At 43.9% G+C, this 14,387-nt stretch overlaps 1 protein-coding gene across 3 annotated transcripts; it reads left to right on the plus strand.

Moving 5' to 3' along the window:
- The first annotated feature begins 249 nt into the window (after nt 1–249).
- Nucleotides 250–12,482, plus strand: galnt3 (UDP-N-acetyl-alpha-D-galactosamine:polypeptide N-acetylgalactosaminyltransferase 3 (GalNAc-T3)). 3 transcript variants are annotated; one of them, XM_049015380.1, is made up of 12 exons: nt 250–350; nt 1,262–1,512; nt 2,261–2,843; nt 3,631–3,803; nt 5,084–5,233; nt 6,655–6,889; nt 7,114–7,231; nt 7,885–8,085; nt 9,664–9,795; nt 10,129–10,230; nt 10,449–10,598; nt 10,859–12,482. In XM_049015380.1, the coding sequence occupies exons 3-12, from the start codon at nt 2,347–2,349 to the stop codon at nt 10,970–10,972; spliced, it is 1,872 nt and encodes a 623-aa protein (XP_048871337.1). In that variant the 5' UTR covers nt 250–350; nt 1,262–1,512; nt 2,261–2,346; the 3' UTR covers nt 10,973–12,482. The 3 variants fall into 3 exon arrangements, with proteins under 3 accessions (XP_048871337.1, XP_048871346.1, XP_048871326.1); XM_049015389.1 differs by lacking the exon at nt 250–350 and having other exon boundaries at nt 1,155–1,554; XM_049015369.1 differs by lacking the exon at nt 250–350 and having other exon boundaries at nt 1,164–1,512.
- Nucleotides 12,483–14,387: the final 1,905 nt, after the last annotated feature.

Consider the following 14,387-nt stretch of genomic DNA (forward strand, 5'->3'; position numbering starts at 1 on the left):
GCAAACACAATTTCAAAGAGTGTTATCGTGACCTTTGGAGACGAAACGGTATAATAAAGTTATCCAAAAAAATGTTAAAATGTGGGAAAGTGAGAGCGATAATCAATGGACAAAAGTCCTTCCACTTGGTTCACATACGTTTAAATTATAATGACAAGCTTGGAAGTTTACATTCGCCGGGTCAGACGCTGCTCACGTTATTACGGGTGTTTAAAACGCTGTAGGATCATGGCAAGGTGGTGGTTATATCGGATGACCACTGTCTCCGGTCTCTTTTCCTTTCAATACCGACCCAGTAAAGTCTCTGCAAAGGCTGCGCGGAGGTCGCCGATGATGAGCCGTGGTGGATGGTAAGCTTTATTCCTTACCCGCTACAACTGGGGCAGAAAGTGGCATCTTAAAGTGATCGACAGGCTATTTGTGTCGCTTTCTTTTACGACGGAACTGGGACCTTTATATACTCATTTATACATGCGGTAGTGATAGATTGATGCGACGCAACATTAGTGTATAATGTCATGTTAGAAAGGCACAGCGTTACTTCTTACAATGTGCACGGACGCCGCTTTTGTACTAGTGGTTCCAAAAGAAGCAAAATCAGAGGGAATGTAATAAGTCAGGAAGTAATGAAATGTTTTCTTAAATCGTGTCCGATGGGAATGAGGTTTAAGAGAGGATACCGGGCTGCTTAATCAGCCACCTCTGGTTCATTTTCTGGGTCTTTTCGCCCCAGTGGTGGCACAGTTGGTTGGTTTTTTGCGTTCCTCCGCGTTGTGTAGCCCGGCAACAGTCTGAATGAATAGCCGGCTGAACAAATCCTATTACTTAAAGAAGCGACACTACTATAGGTCTGCGGTGCCCCGCTGGGGCGACTGGTTCTAATATTCCGGCGAGCGAAGTGTTAGTTTGGGCGCACGCATATTTCTCGGAGGAGACCGGGGGAGGGGAGGGGAGGGGGGTTAGCACAGCGAGGAGTATTCACTCCAAAGCAATCACGTTTATTTAAAAGTCGATAACAAGAAAGTTATTTCGGACGCTACATTTAACGCAACTGAATAAACGTCATTTATTCACTTGCGTACTTTTCCCCCCCAGCAGGTCATTGATTTGGCTTGCAGCCGTGTTATTTTAGTAAGTTATACATCACGGAGGAACAGCCTGGGAAAGTTCTTGCAAGGAAACGACATGGTTTGAGATCACCGATGAGGTGCCTTAATAATTAATGATATGATTGATCTGTGCGAGCATTTCGATCCGGCAGATGCTCCGCGGCTGCACGGAGGTGTGCCTCTGTACGCGGGCGTGCCTTTCGGATCCCCTCCCTCTACCTGAAGCGAGCGCACCTGGATCCAGCGAGACGGAAGTAGCCTGTAATCACCGTGCCGATCCCCGGCTGAAATGTCACAATTCCGGCTTGAGTGTAGGGGATCGTGTGCGATTGATAGACTGCTTCCCCCGAGCGTCTGACATGATGCCCCCCGGATTCGTCTGGACCTCGTGCTGCTTGCTGGAGTAAGTTACGCTTTATCCGGGAAAGGAGATCAAACGTAACCGGTATTAAGAACTACTTTTATATTTCTGTCAATACAATGTGAGTGACTGTCACCGATTGTGAACAGTGACGTGCGTCTTAGAGCTTTATGGTGTTGTGTAACATGCAGAAGAGATTTTATGGTTCGGTACTTTAATTGAATTTATATACTTGCATTTAATTTTAGTTTTTTATATATTATGCTTACAGCTGATATACTTCGATATGTTTGGTAATGCGGTTGTTTTTATGTTCAAACAAAGCTGCTAAGTATGATCCCGTATCGGGTAATTTTTTTATTGAGCTCCCCACTCGAATCTGTCAAACGAATATTCTGATGCGCACAATTTCAGAAGTAAGTTTTCTTTGCGAAACATTAAAGCGGTGCTGTGACACGCGAAAACTTCTTACTCGTTTGAAGAAAGCCTTCTTAAAGTCAGAGTCACTTACATGGTAACGGCTCTGAAACGTATGAAAGGGAAATGTTTTCCTTGGGTGTGTAGCTGGTTAGATGGGGAAATTATTTGTTATATGTGTTGCTCAATCGCAGACATGTTCAAATTATACCAGTTACTTAAACATTACTGACCTAATGTATCAGATACCGTTGTATGAAGACATGGCACATAAGCTAAAAACTTGGATTGTTTGTTTTGCTTGCTTGCATATTTGTTTACTTGCCATAGTTCAAGTAATTTATTGCATATTCTATCTCTTTTTTTTTTCTAGGGTTAATATTCAATGATTCTGAACGTTTCATCTTTGCTCAAGAGTTGCCTCAATCGATAATTAATTTTTGGACGTTACCCAGGACCATGACAGCTTTTCGTAGATTTATGAGAAGGCGATTGCACCCATGGAAACTGGCGATAGTGGCCCTTATTTTCATTACTTTCCTGTTCCTCATCCAGCGTGAGGTGGTCAGCCAGGGTCCCAAGGAGGAGCCCTGGATGAGGGATTTTGTGGGCAAACGGGATGCCGTTCTGGGCATGGTGATGGGGGCAGTCAACAACTTAAGGGATGCTATGCCGAAAATGCAGATAAAAGCTCCGGTCCGCCAATCGGAAGCAGAAGGAAAGCAGACCTGCCTGCCAGGCTATTACACCGCTGCTGAGCTCCGGCCAGTCCTGGAGCGGCCGCCCCAAAACCCCAGCTCCCCTGGGGCTTCCGGAAAGCCATTTCAGATGGTTGACCTCAGTCTGGCCGAGCAGGAAGAGAAGCGAAGGGGTGAAGAGAAGCACTGCTTCAACCTCTTCGCCAGCGATCGCATCTCACTCAGTCGAGACCTGGGCCCAGACTCCCGACCGCCAGAGTATGTTTGCCACGGAATTCCCTCAGTTTTACTCATCACAGCCACAATAAGCCCTTTCAAAATGTACCCACATACAGGATAGTGAGTTGGCAATTGTTATACTGCTTCAGCCAATGATGGGATCTGATGAGTCTTTTTCGAGTTGTGGAAAGTTTGGAGTATCTATTTTAAAAATAATTGTTCAGTCGTTTGTTTGCTCTGAATTTTGAAGTGTTATTTCATAGTGAAAAATACCACCATCTAGTGTTATTGAGAGCATTGTGCACGTTTGTGAAGATGGGGGGGGATTTCTGTGGAGTTGGTCTGTAGTAATTCACTTTTTAGATCAAAAGACCGTAGTTAGGAAAGAGATAACTATACAGGCCCTTTTTGCCTTTGTCTACTTGACAAAAATGCTAAAACCTCAAGATGTTTTCAAACTTTTTTTTTTTTCTTTACTGCAGTTCCTGGAGTAAATTTCACATAAACCACAGACAGTAGAACCTTTTTGTTATTTTTTTTAAAAAACTTCTTTCAACATCACTGACTGAAGAAAAAAATGCTTAAGTTTTGCTTGGCTCATCAAGCAAGTCTGCTCTTATTCCCCTTTATTTTTATAAGAGGAAATTTGCACTTCGTCTGGCTCATCGAAATCTATTAAAGTCAGTGGTCCTGAATTTCAGATCTTATCCTGGGTACTGACAGCGAGGAAGCATTATGCTCTCCAGACATTTAGTGACATTTCTGCTTTGCCAGTGCCACCTTCCTTGGCAGGCTACCAACTGATGCTCTATGCTGCCCCCTACAGGTGCATCGAACAGGTGTTCAAGCGTTGCCCGCCCCTGATGACCACCAGCGTCATCATCGTATTCCATAACGAGGCTTGGAGCACACTCCTGAGGACGGTGTACAGTGTGCTTCACACCTCTCCCGCCATATTCCTGAAGGAGATCATCCTGGTGGATGACGCTAGCGTCGACGGTAAGGCAAGGGGGTTGGGCTCCTAGGGACCACCCTGCTCTTTGCCTGGATTTCTGGCTGCATGTGGGGAGTTGTTAATACCTCCCCCCTCTCTTTTGCGGACCTGTGAAAATGTGCAGCTTGTGCTCCCGGAATCTTGAAGGGTTGTATTTGGGGGGATTTGAATAGTTTCCTAAGATAAACGCTCTGTGGTGGTCCTGGAGCAGAAATGAGAGGCTGTCTGCTCTTTTAAGGGGTGGGGGTGCATGCCGGAGAGGTGGGCCTGGCATGAACGAAAGGTCACCGGTGGCCTGTTATGCGTGCGGGACAGTCCTCGCCCTAAAATTTAGCTTTTAGAACGCCCCCTTCCCCCCCCCCAAAGTTGGAGAAAGAGTCAGATGCTCTCAGGTTGACCCACGCACCAGGGGATAAATGCCAAATGGCTTATTTGCGATGTCAGTCCCTGCAAAATGGAGCCAGATGGAAAGCTAAGGGGTTTCCGCCATGTGACTAACCCCGATTATGGCTGATTATACCAGTGGCCTGTACTACGAAGCGGGGTTACTGGCATATCGGGGTAACTTGTCGGATTTAAGGTAGTCTGGGCAAAACGTAAGTGAACGAATATGAAGTCCATTTGAACTGTGGTACCTTAAATCCGACAACTTACCCCGATAAGCCAGTAACCCCGCTTCGTAGTACAGGCCACTGGCCGTGGGAAGTGCATGCGAGCTGTGACACGGCCCATCAGGGAGGATACAATCTGCATTTGGCTAATGACTTTCATGCTGTCTGCTGCGTGTTGAAGCATGTTAATGCCAAGTACACGATACGCTATGATGTTATGAATGTCCTTGTAAACCTTTCTTAGTTCAGCTATTGTGTATTCATCACTTCAGCATTGTGAAACTCAGACTGTGATCGGCGAGCTTTTATTTCCCAGGCAAATATGGTCAGTAAGGTTATTTTTTTATGTCCATAGTCGCCATTTGTCTCGTGTGAATTCAGTCTAGTCTGAAATTGGGATTCTTGAGGTATTCCTTTGCAGTCTAGGTTCTGTTGAGGCAGCGAGAAGCTTTGTCTTATGAGGAGTTTGTAAACAATAGATGGACATGAGGAGTATGCCGCGAGTACTTTACATAGGGCTGTAAATATCTGTGGGTCTTTTAAGGACTCCTGGGTGAACTGGTTCCTTGTGTTTTCTGCACTGGAAACGCCTGGGTGCTTCTCTGTTTAAATCCCGATATTAGCTGCAGTTTAGTCACCACTTTTGTTGCATGTGCTTGTTTTTGTGCCGGCAGAGATCCTGAAAGATGAGTTGGATGATTATCTGAAGCAGCTGCAGCTCGTCCGGGTGGTACGGCAGCGGGAGCGGAAGGGTCTGATCACGGCCCGCTTGCTGGGAGCCTCGGTCGCCACTGGCGATGTCCTCACTTTCCTCGACGCACACTGTGAGTTGACAGTAATCCGTGTTCAGGCACTGGGGTGGTTTGGAGTGCTGTGTAAAGCAGGCTCCCCCTCTCACATCTTGCTACACTCCTCCCCCGCCCCATAGTGGGGTTTGTTACTGGCTTATTGGGGTAACTTGTCGGATTTAAGCATTCCTCACTCCTCAACGCCCCCAACACGTCCATCCTGCGTCACATTCTCCTGCCGTAACACACATTTGTGTCACTAATCCAACTGTCTGAAAAGCAGTTTTTCAGGTTGCCTTTGTTTATGAAATGCATTTCCTTTCTCAGTCAATTTGGAAAGGTTGAACCGAAATATATTGTGCAGTGCCAGGCCCATCTCTCAGGAGGAGCCAAACCCAGGGAGAGCCAACTTACTCAGGGCCTCGGTCGAGGCCAACATGAACCAAGGAATGGCAATCATTATATTAAGTGTATTTCCTGTATTTATTCAGCAGGGGGGTAAAATGGACAAAATTCATGGTTCAGTACAAACGTTTGTTTTGGGTGCAATTTCAGTACCTCTGGGAAAATGGAGTTTGTTTTGAAATTATTTCTATTCAAACTGCGAACACAAACACAATTTGGCAGAAGCAATGCGTCTGTCGACGTGTCTGAACAACACAACCCAAGAGAGGCTTTTTTACACCTTGTAAAAACGCTAATGTGAATATCATAGCGAATGAAATTGCATGTTCTTTACGGCAGAGTATCCGATAAACATTGGTTAATTATCGTAATTGTAATTATTATCTTAACCTGGTCTGAATGCCTTACCTGCTTTGGGGAGACTAACTCACGTCTGTCTCAGCCCTGCTATTGGCGTACACACACTCGGATGATGTCGTCTCAAATGAGTTTCAAGTTGGATGCGTTTCCAGCATCTTAATCGAGTTCGGTATAACAAAGCTGACAAAGTTTTGATTTTATCAACTAGTATCTCTCCAATGCTGGTACAATTTGTTGGAAAAGCAAAATGTTCCCAAACTGCCGATTTTTAGAAATGACTTTATCCAACAGACAGCCACAATTAGCATAATGTTTTCTGTGTTGAATATTTACTTGTGAATTTAGGTTCCGCCCATGTCAGTAAATGTATCAATTTGTTTCATTGTACATACTGAACAAAAAATTATGTATCAAATTATTCACAATGTACTGTCACAGCCCAGCATTTAGTCAGAATTATGTATTCAGATGAAACGTGGTTGTATATGATCAATGAGAAAAAAGAATAAATAAATATAATTAGCCTAATGACGGCTCTTCACTTTTGCTCTTTTGTTGTATTCACTTAATATTTTAGTCATGTGACGCGATGGCCCTTAAATGTAGCTAAGAAGCAAAAGCTCAGGAATGTTAGCGTGGTCTGAGAGACTCGGTGAGGATGGTCTGGTTTATTTGAGCCTTGTTTTTGCTAGGTGAGTGCTTTCATGGCTGGCTGGAGCCCTTGCTGGCCAGGATAGCGGAGAACCACACCGCAGTCGTGAGTCCCGACATCAACACCATCGACCTCAATACATTTGAGTTCATGAAACCATCACCCTATGGGCAGAATCACAACCGTGGTAACTTCGACTGGGGTCTGTCCTTCGGCTGGGAGGGTCTTCCCGACATGGAGAAGCAGCGCAGGAAGGACGAGACCTACCCAATCAAGTAAGGCTTTCCGATGGATGATTATTGAGCAACATTGACCATTGAAACTGTCTATGAACGAAGTCAAACATTATATTTTGCCCACTAAGTCGACCCTTCTTCTCATTTGGATGCCTGCTATTCTGTCAGCTACACTCCTATTACTTGCACTTCCTAAATTGTTTGACAATTTATTGCTGACTCCTAATCAGTTCCTGACCGGCAAACGCGTCTCCCCTTCACAGAACGCCAACGTTTGCCGGGGGACTGTTTTCAATTTCCAAAGATTACTTTTATCATATTGGAAGCTATGATGAAGCAATGGAAATCTGGGGGGGTGAGAACATCGAGATGTCTTTTCGGGTAAGGGGCTCTACATCCCGTCCACTTTTGCTGATGGTTGATTTTTACTTGTAGCGTTTTCTAGTTATTTAATAGACAGCATCTTATTCTTCATACCGTCAAGTCGAGGGTCTGGATGGGGTGGGGTACATTTAGTGAGATCGGCGACATCGTCAGAAATTTCGCGAATCAGGGGGGCTCTGTAAATATTGTGTGATCGTCAGTGACTGACTGTGAAAATGGGGCACAAAGAACAAAAGTTAGGTATTTAGTTTTTTGTTTTTACATTTTTAATTTGGAAAAATGGAACAAGATCTCGGGCACTGTTATTAGGTATTTTGATGCTATTCTGTTATTTTGAAATCTTGGTGGTGAAATTCATTGGGGGGGGGGGGGGCGTCCTGCGCTCCAAGATTCCAAAATGCCAGAATAGCATTAAAAGACCATACAGATACCGTGGTATTTTGTAAAAAAAAAAAAAATAGTAATAAACTGCTCAAAATAGAGCAGTATGTGTAGAACACCATTGTGTACCATATTACTGTAATACTGTCCAGACCTAATACAGCACGCATTTCTGTTCTGGTTCAGCTAGAGACCCTGTAGTCTTGCTGCTCACCTCCGTTACCCTGCAGCTAGTTGGGAATCGTGAATGGTGCCGCCTCCCTCCTCAGGTGTGGCAGTGTGGAGGTCAGCTGGAGATCATTCCCTGCAGTGTTGTGGGTCACGTCTTCCGTACCAAGAGCCCCCACACCTTTCCGAAGGGAACCCAAGTGATCGCCCGCAATCAAGTGCGCCTGGCCGAGGTCTGGATGGACGAATACAAGGAGATCTTTTACCGCAGGAATCCGCAAGCATCTCAGATGTCCAAGGAAGTAGGTGTCTTCTGTGTTCGACTGTCACACTGGCGCCTATTACATCCACGTGGTCTGACGAAAAGCCAGCCGAAGCATCGATTATCCCATTCGAGTTCTCCAGTAAGCTGTCAAGCCCCTTCTCCACCTAGCCTGCTCCACCTGGTCCGCTTGCAGATAAAATTGCCCTTTATCCTGAAGAGGTCTCAGCGCCAATCGCTACATTTGTCTTGCCCAAGCAGCTACGCCCTGGTGATTATGTCAGCCTTCTGCACGACTGCACTCCGCACGAGTTCTAAGATTGATACAGTGTGCGTTCACTGGGACACCATGTAATGTTACTCATTTTATACTCATTTTATTTATTTATTTTTTATTGCTTCCCCGTACCCACTTTTTAAAGATAAGTAGCAACAGTCATCTTTGTGTTGGTAACTAAACTTTAGATCCTGTGTAGTAAAGGAGCAGACACACGTGTATTTCTTTATAGTCCGTTAAAGTGAGGCAACCCCCCCCCCCCCCCCCCCAAGATATACAGGAAATATATCCTGGACGTGGCAGCCAGTTACTCCGTTACTGGGTTGGTGCTGCGAATGCATCCTCCTGACTTATTGTTTCACATAAATTATTATGTGTTATTCCAGTTACGAGAGCAGTAAAAGTCGCTGTAGGTCGTTATTCTTTGTGCTGTGGGATGGGTACGCTGATCCGGATATCCTCACTTTTAAATGTCATCTTGAATTTTTTATTTTTTCTATTTCTTTTCCCTAATGCCAAGTGATTTCCTTTTTACAGTGTCTGCCATTAATTTTACCAATATTAGAACTTATTTATTTATATATTATTAAAATCCTTATCCCTGAAGGTCATTCAGTGAATATAATGTAAAGTGGTCATTTTAATGGATGTACTGACCAAGTGTGTTTGACTCGGTCTCTCAGGCCAAATCGCAGTGCTACTGATGTGACTTGTCTAACTGTTTTTTTTTTTTTATTGCTTTTTGTGGCCACGAGTCGGCATCTGGATTCGATGACGTGTTATTGTTTCAGCTGATTTATGTAGCTGTGGGAAGGACGTCTTGTTTTATCTGGCCATACGTCTGTGCTGTGTAACGATTGGAATCATTCGGTCATAAGTAGAGTTTTATATATTAACTGGGAGCAATGATCTTAGAGGTTTAGACGTTTTGTAGTTTAGCTAACATGAAGTTGTAACTCTCGTTGGCTGCTTTGTGAGCGTGGTAACAGTAAGATTACAGAAAAAATAAATTATGGTTAATAATTGTCATGTTGCTATGAAAGCAAGTCAAATCTTTCTTCTAAAGTTACGCCTCTGGCTTTTTTGTAGAGCACCAACCAGTACAAAATAAGTAGTTGATGTAAAAAAATAAATGCAGGAAAGTTGATTTGTTTAAAAAGTGCTGGTTTGAGGTAAAACATGCATAACACTTCACTCTTGACCTGAAACTGTGGTATTAAACCGTGTCTGGGAAGGTGGCAAAACAGCCTTTCCTCCATGTTAAGAGTGGGCAATGTTGTGTGTGTTTTTTTTAATGTGGAAAATTTTGCCCTCTCTAACAGACCGGAATTGTTTTCACAGAAATCCTTTGGAGACATCTCCAGGCGTGTGGACCTCCGGCAACGTCTACAGTGCAAGAGTTTCTCCTGGTATTTGGAGAACATTTACCCAGAGGTTTTCCTGCCCGATCTCAACCCGCTGAAATTTGGCTCGGTACGTGGTTAACTCCTCCCCCTTCCCCAGCTTTTCCTCGAGATCAGAGTGTCTATTCAGGGCAGTTTTCCTACCGCAGCATCCTCAGATCATCTGGGGATTTCGGTTTTACTCGTTTATCAGATACTTTCAAAGCGGCTTGCATTAGAGCGAAGGGTGACAACATATGTACACTCCCTGGGATTTGAACCCGCGACCTTTTCATCGTTAGCACAATGCTTTATTTGTTGAGCTACAGAGGGAGGATATACTATGGCAAAGAGAGATGTTCTTGCATGTGGTCGCCTTTAAATGGCTACTTTTACCAGAAACACATTTTCTCTTCTGTCCCAGGTGAAGAACATGGATAACAACCTGTGTCTTGATGCGGGCGAGAACAATGAGGGGGGCAAAAACATCATCATGTACCCCTGTCATGGGCTTGGAGGAAACCAGGTGCACTTCAGCTCTCGTGACAGAAATCTCCAGCTCACCATTCTGGAAAATTCTATTCTCCTCCCTTCAGGAGTAATGTCAAATCCACTTAATTTACCTGCTAGCATATATTGCCAGGTAGAAAATGAAAGCTAGTGGGTTTTTCTCTCCCATCCTTCTGCCGAAGGAGATGTAGGCTTACTCTTGCATGTATTGTGACATGTGTGTCTCTGTGCCAGTATTTTGAGTACTCGACGCGTCACGAGCTGCGGCACAACATCCAGAAGGAGCTGTGTATGCATGCGACGCAGGCCGACGTGAAACTGCAGGACTGCCAGTACAAGGGACGTGACTCGTTCGTCGCAGCTGAACAGAACTGGGAATTTCAGGTGATTCTGCAGCAGGAATCTTGCAGCTGGAACTTTGCCGCTGTTAATGCAGTTCGCATACCAATTGATGTTAATGTGGTTGCAACAATTAGTTCTTAGAATAGCAGCAATTAGTCAAGTCTGATAGCAGTTCCATGGGTAAACATGCATGTAAAGCTCTGATTTAGCTTGTTAGATGCAGTGCATTTAATAGGAATTGTAGTGGGTTTTTTTTTGTTGGAAACTCAGTTTAATCGCAGCATTTTTTTTCTTTCTTAAAGGGCCAGCAGCTTTTTAATCCTGCACTGAAGATGTGTCTTGGTGTCGTTCAGAAAAAACCACACATGGCTTCCTGTAACCCCACTGATCAATCCCAACTTTGGATGTTTACCTGAGGATCCAATAATACGTCTGGATGCTCGCAGAAAGGGGTTATGGGAGAACTTTTTTGTGATGGGAGATTAATTTTTATTGGGTTTTAATTTATTTTTTTATGTGTGAAATACACTATGCTGGGTAGTCTTGAATTTTTTGTGCAGGGAAAAACCTGCTTCAACGGGAAAAAGGCACATAAACGTCATTCTGGATGTATCTAATTTGTGTTTTTAGCTGCTTTAGTGTTTCAGGTTCCCCACAAGGACACCTCTTGGTGCTGGAAGTCAGTAATGTAGATATCGGAATATTAGATATTCTGCTGAGTAGATTTTAAGGACCATGCAGTACTCGTATATGACTAACTGACCATGGCAGAGGAGTGCAGGGAACAACATCGCTGAAGAAAGATGACTTTGTTAGTATCTTGATCCTTTTTTTTGATTAGTCGTGATTAAGAGCTACCTTGCCCGCTAGTTTTTACATGTGAAACAGGGAGAGAGAAGGAGTACGTATTCTGAAAATACTGAAGTACCAAAGATATTTCTGAAGGGTTATTTATGAATCGATATTTTTTTAGAATTTATTGTTAGCCTTGTCATAATTTAGTCACGCAATAATATGTGTATAAAAATGGGTTAAAAATAGACACCTTTTGCCTCTGTACTTTGTAGTCATTAGAAAGCACTTTCCAAAGTGACTTAACGACCTTAAATACCACAGTGTCTTCGAGATTGAAGTGATGCAGCCTTGAGCTTGGGAAAACGGTGTTAAATATTATGAGGGATTTGAAAGCGTATATTTTCAGGGATGCACAATTCAAGGAGGGATCAGTAGGGATGGAATCTGGTGAACTTGGTATATTTTGCATGCTCTGTAACTTCTTTTCTTTCAGATGTAATGTGATGGTGTCAGACTCTCCAAGGCCACTGAATGTACTGATTTATAATCAGCTTCAGATCATAATGACTTTGAACACTGAGGTGTCATGATGATGCAGGTGTTTGTCATCCATATCAAAAGTTTCTTTAGTGCTGGAGTCGTACTCCAGTTATTAATGATTTAAACAGTACTAACATATCATGCCAACGTTGCGTACTGTATATTTTTTGTATCTTTTAATTTGGTTTAAAATATACCTAACTGGCATATTTAACTTTAATAACTGAGTTCTTAAAATGGTAGCAAAGGGTGTATTTCAGCAGTATTAAGTGTGTGAAAATGCTTTTATAAAGCATATGGCAAAAGTAAGCTTGTATCTGTAAGTAGAAGTGAAATTACATGACTCGATTATGCCCTAGAATTAAGTGAGAGAACTTAATATCCACATGGATACAATGTCCTTTTATTCCTATGAAGAACCTGGTGTGATATGGGGGGAGGGGGGGTCATAAACAATGTGGGCCCAACTGATTGTCTTGCCATGGTTGAAATTATTTAATTGGGTTTACTGGTACTGTTTGGTGTTGGATGCTGTATTGCTGGAAAGAGCAGGTCATTTTTAAAATACCTAACTCACTTTCTTGCACACAATTTTGCTGTCTGTATTATTATTATTATTATTATTATTATTATCTGTCCAATTGCCAGCTTTTATGTCACTAGATCCCAAATTTTACAAAAACTTCTGGTTTGTTGTTTGTGCAACGTGCTTTGTTACCGAATGACTTGATTAAATATCGCAGATCTGATAACCTGAACCTAAGAGGCATTACGGCCAGGGACGGATTATGGGTTGTGTGGGCCCCTGGGCAAAACGTTCGCGAGGGCCCCCCCCCCCCACCAGCACCACCACCACCACCACCACAATTCAAGGGCCCTTGGCAGCCAAACGCCCTCCCTATAGGGTCAGGGGCCCTTGTAGGCAGAGGATCAAAGAATGTAGGCCCTCTAAAATAGACAAACGAAAATACATTGTTGATAAGCGTTGCAAATTGTTTTGGACTAGGGGCCCCACGGGCCCCCTGCACCCCAAGGGCCCCTGGGCAGCGGCCCCGCTGGCCCGGTCCATAATCCGTCCCTGGTTACGGCATTATGAATATACCACCTGCGTGCGTTTCTGCTCATTTTTGCCGCTAGTAGCTTATATGTGGAAGTTGGATTTGGCAATCTTCGTGGACCAATCCCTGCTCGGAATATACCAAGCCTTGCCGACTTGTAGAGTGATTTCACCCAGAGCCAGTCCCACCCAGCACTTTCCTCTGCTGTATTTTTAGTATCCTCACGCGTCAGCTTTTTGCCCGTGACTGAGCGGCTGGTGTCGGACGGTGGCGAATGTGGCAGGATGAGCTGAGAGATGCTGGCATGATACTGATTCCCTAAAGCTGAGAAGAAGCCGTCACGGGTCAACGCGCTACATCCAGTAATCGCTACGAAACGGCTTAACGTGGGACACATGGAAAGCTGGTCTTCGTCCTCACTTGCAACATCCACATGATTTGAATTCCTCCTGTTTTATATAAAAGTATTTTCTGCCCGTTGTGGAAGAGTGCGAAAGATGGGAAATGGTGCCGACTCGTGCCCACCTCCTTCCAGGAAGAAGCATGGAAGATTGTTCTCTCTTTTTTGCAGTATCATCCATATTAAACCTGCTTGAAGGCCCTGCTGAAACCAGAAGGCAGCCTTGACCCTCCCATGTACAACAGTAGGGGAAAAACACCATTTCAAGATGGCATCAGAATTCGATCTGAAGGGGGAAGTCACCTCCTTACTATGGGAGACATGGTACTGTCCACTTCAGGCAAATTTACCAAATCATATCTGCTACTTTTACATGCAGTATGGCCACTTGACTGCACCTTCACTTCTCAACTGAAATCCCCAGGAGATGGAAACACTGGATTAAGGAGAGGTTACCTACAGACCGTTCCATGTAGCTGCTTGGTCAACAGGAGGAGTACTAGTCAATATACTCTGAATGCTGGTTTATTGTCCACTGACATGTACCATCTCTCTCTGCAAGCTTTAGCTTTAAAGTTCTGGTTAAAATCCAATCCAAGAATTTGGGCCAAGGTGAGGAGCACCATCAATACTATCCAGGAGAAGTATACAAGCACCCATAGTGACCAGGTTCTTGCGTGCCACCAATCCAAGGTAACAGAGAGTCTGGCTTTCTTCTAGGACTGGATAAGGATTCCCATAAGCAGAGAGTTCCTTAGCCATTCCAAATATTTTCAGTCTTTGTTCTTTCCTTATTGAGCGATTTGAACCACTTTGGCGCCAGCTGTTTGAGAAGTATGTGTTACTGAAAAAGGGAGGTCGCTCCTTTTTGTCAGGTAAAAATATAATTATGATTCCCAATCGAGTTACGGCACATGAGGGCACCATCCAGTGTTTGTTTTTGGTATAACACCCCTGACATTTTAATCCGTTAAACGCAGGCCTGAATTTGATTCAATTTTCAGAAAAAATGTGAGGAATTTAAGATGGTGTTTTTTT

The sequence above is a fragment of the Brienomyrus brachyistius genome, chromosome 1 (assembly GCF_023856365.1).
Source record: "Brienomyrus brachyistius isolate T26 chromosome 1, BBRACH_0.4, whole genome shotgun sequence".
Taxonomy (NCBI): Eukaryota; Metazoa; Chordata; class Actinopteri; order Osteoglossiformes; family Mormyridae; genus Brienomyrus; species Brienomyrus brachyistius.

What these genes read in the sequence shown, in the direction of transcription:
- galnt3 (XM_049015380.1), top strand. Translation starts at nt 2,347, where the DNA reads ATGACAGCTTTTCGTAGATTTATGAGAAGGCGATTGCACCCATGGAAA. An exon ending in CACTTTCCTCGACGCACACT is followed by an intron (nt 5,234 to 6,654) that starts GTGAGTTGACAG and finishes TGTTTTTGCTAG; the next exon opens with GTGAGTGCTTTCATGGCTGG. An exon ending in AACAGAACTGGGAATTTCAG is followed by an intron (nt 10,599 to 10,858) that starts GTGATTCTGCAG and finishes TCTTTCTTAAAG; the next exon opens with GGCCAGCAGCTTTTTAATCC.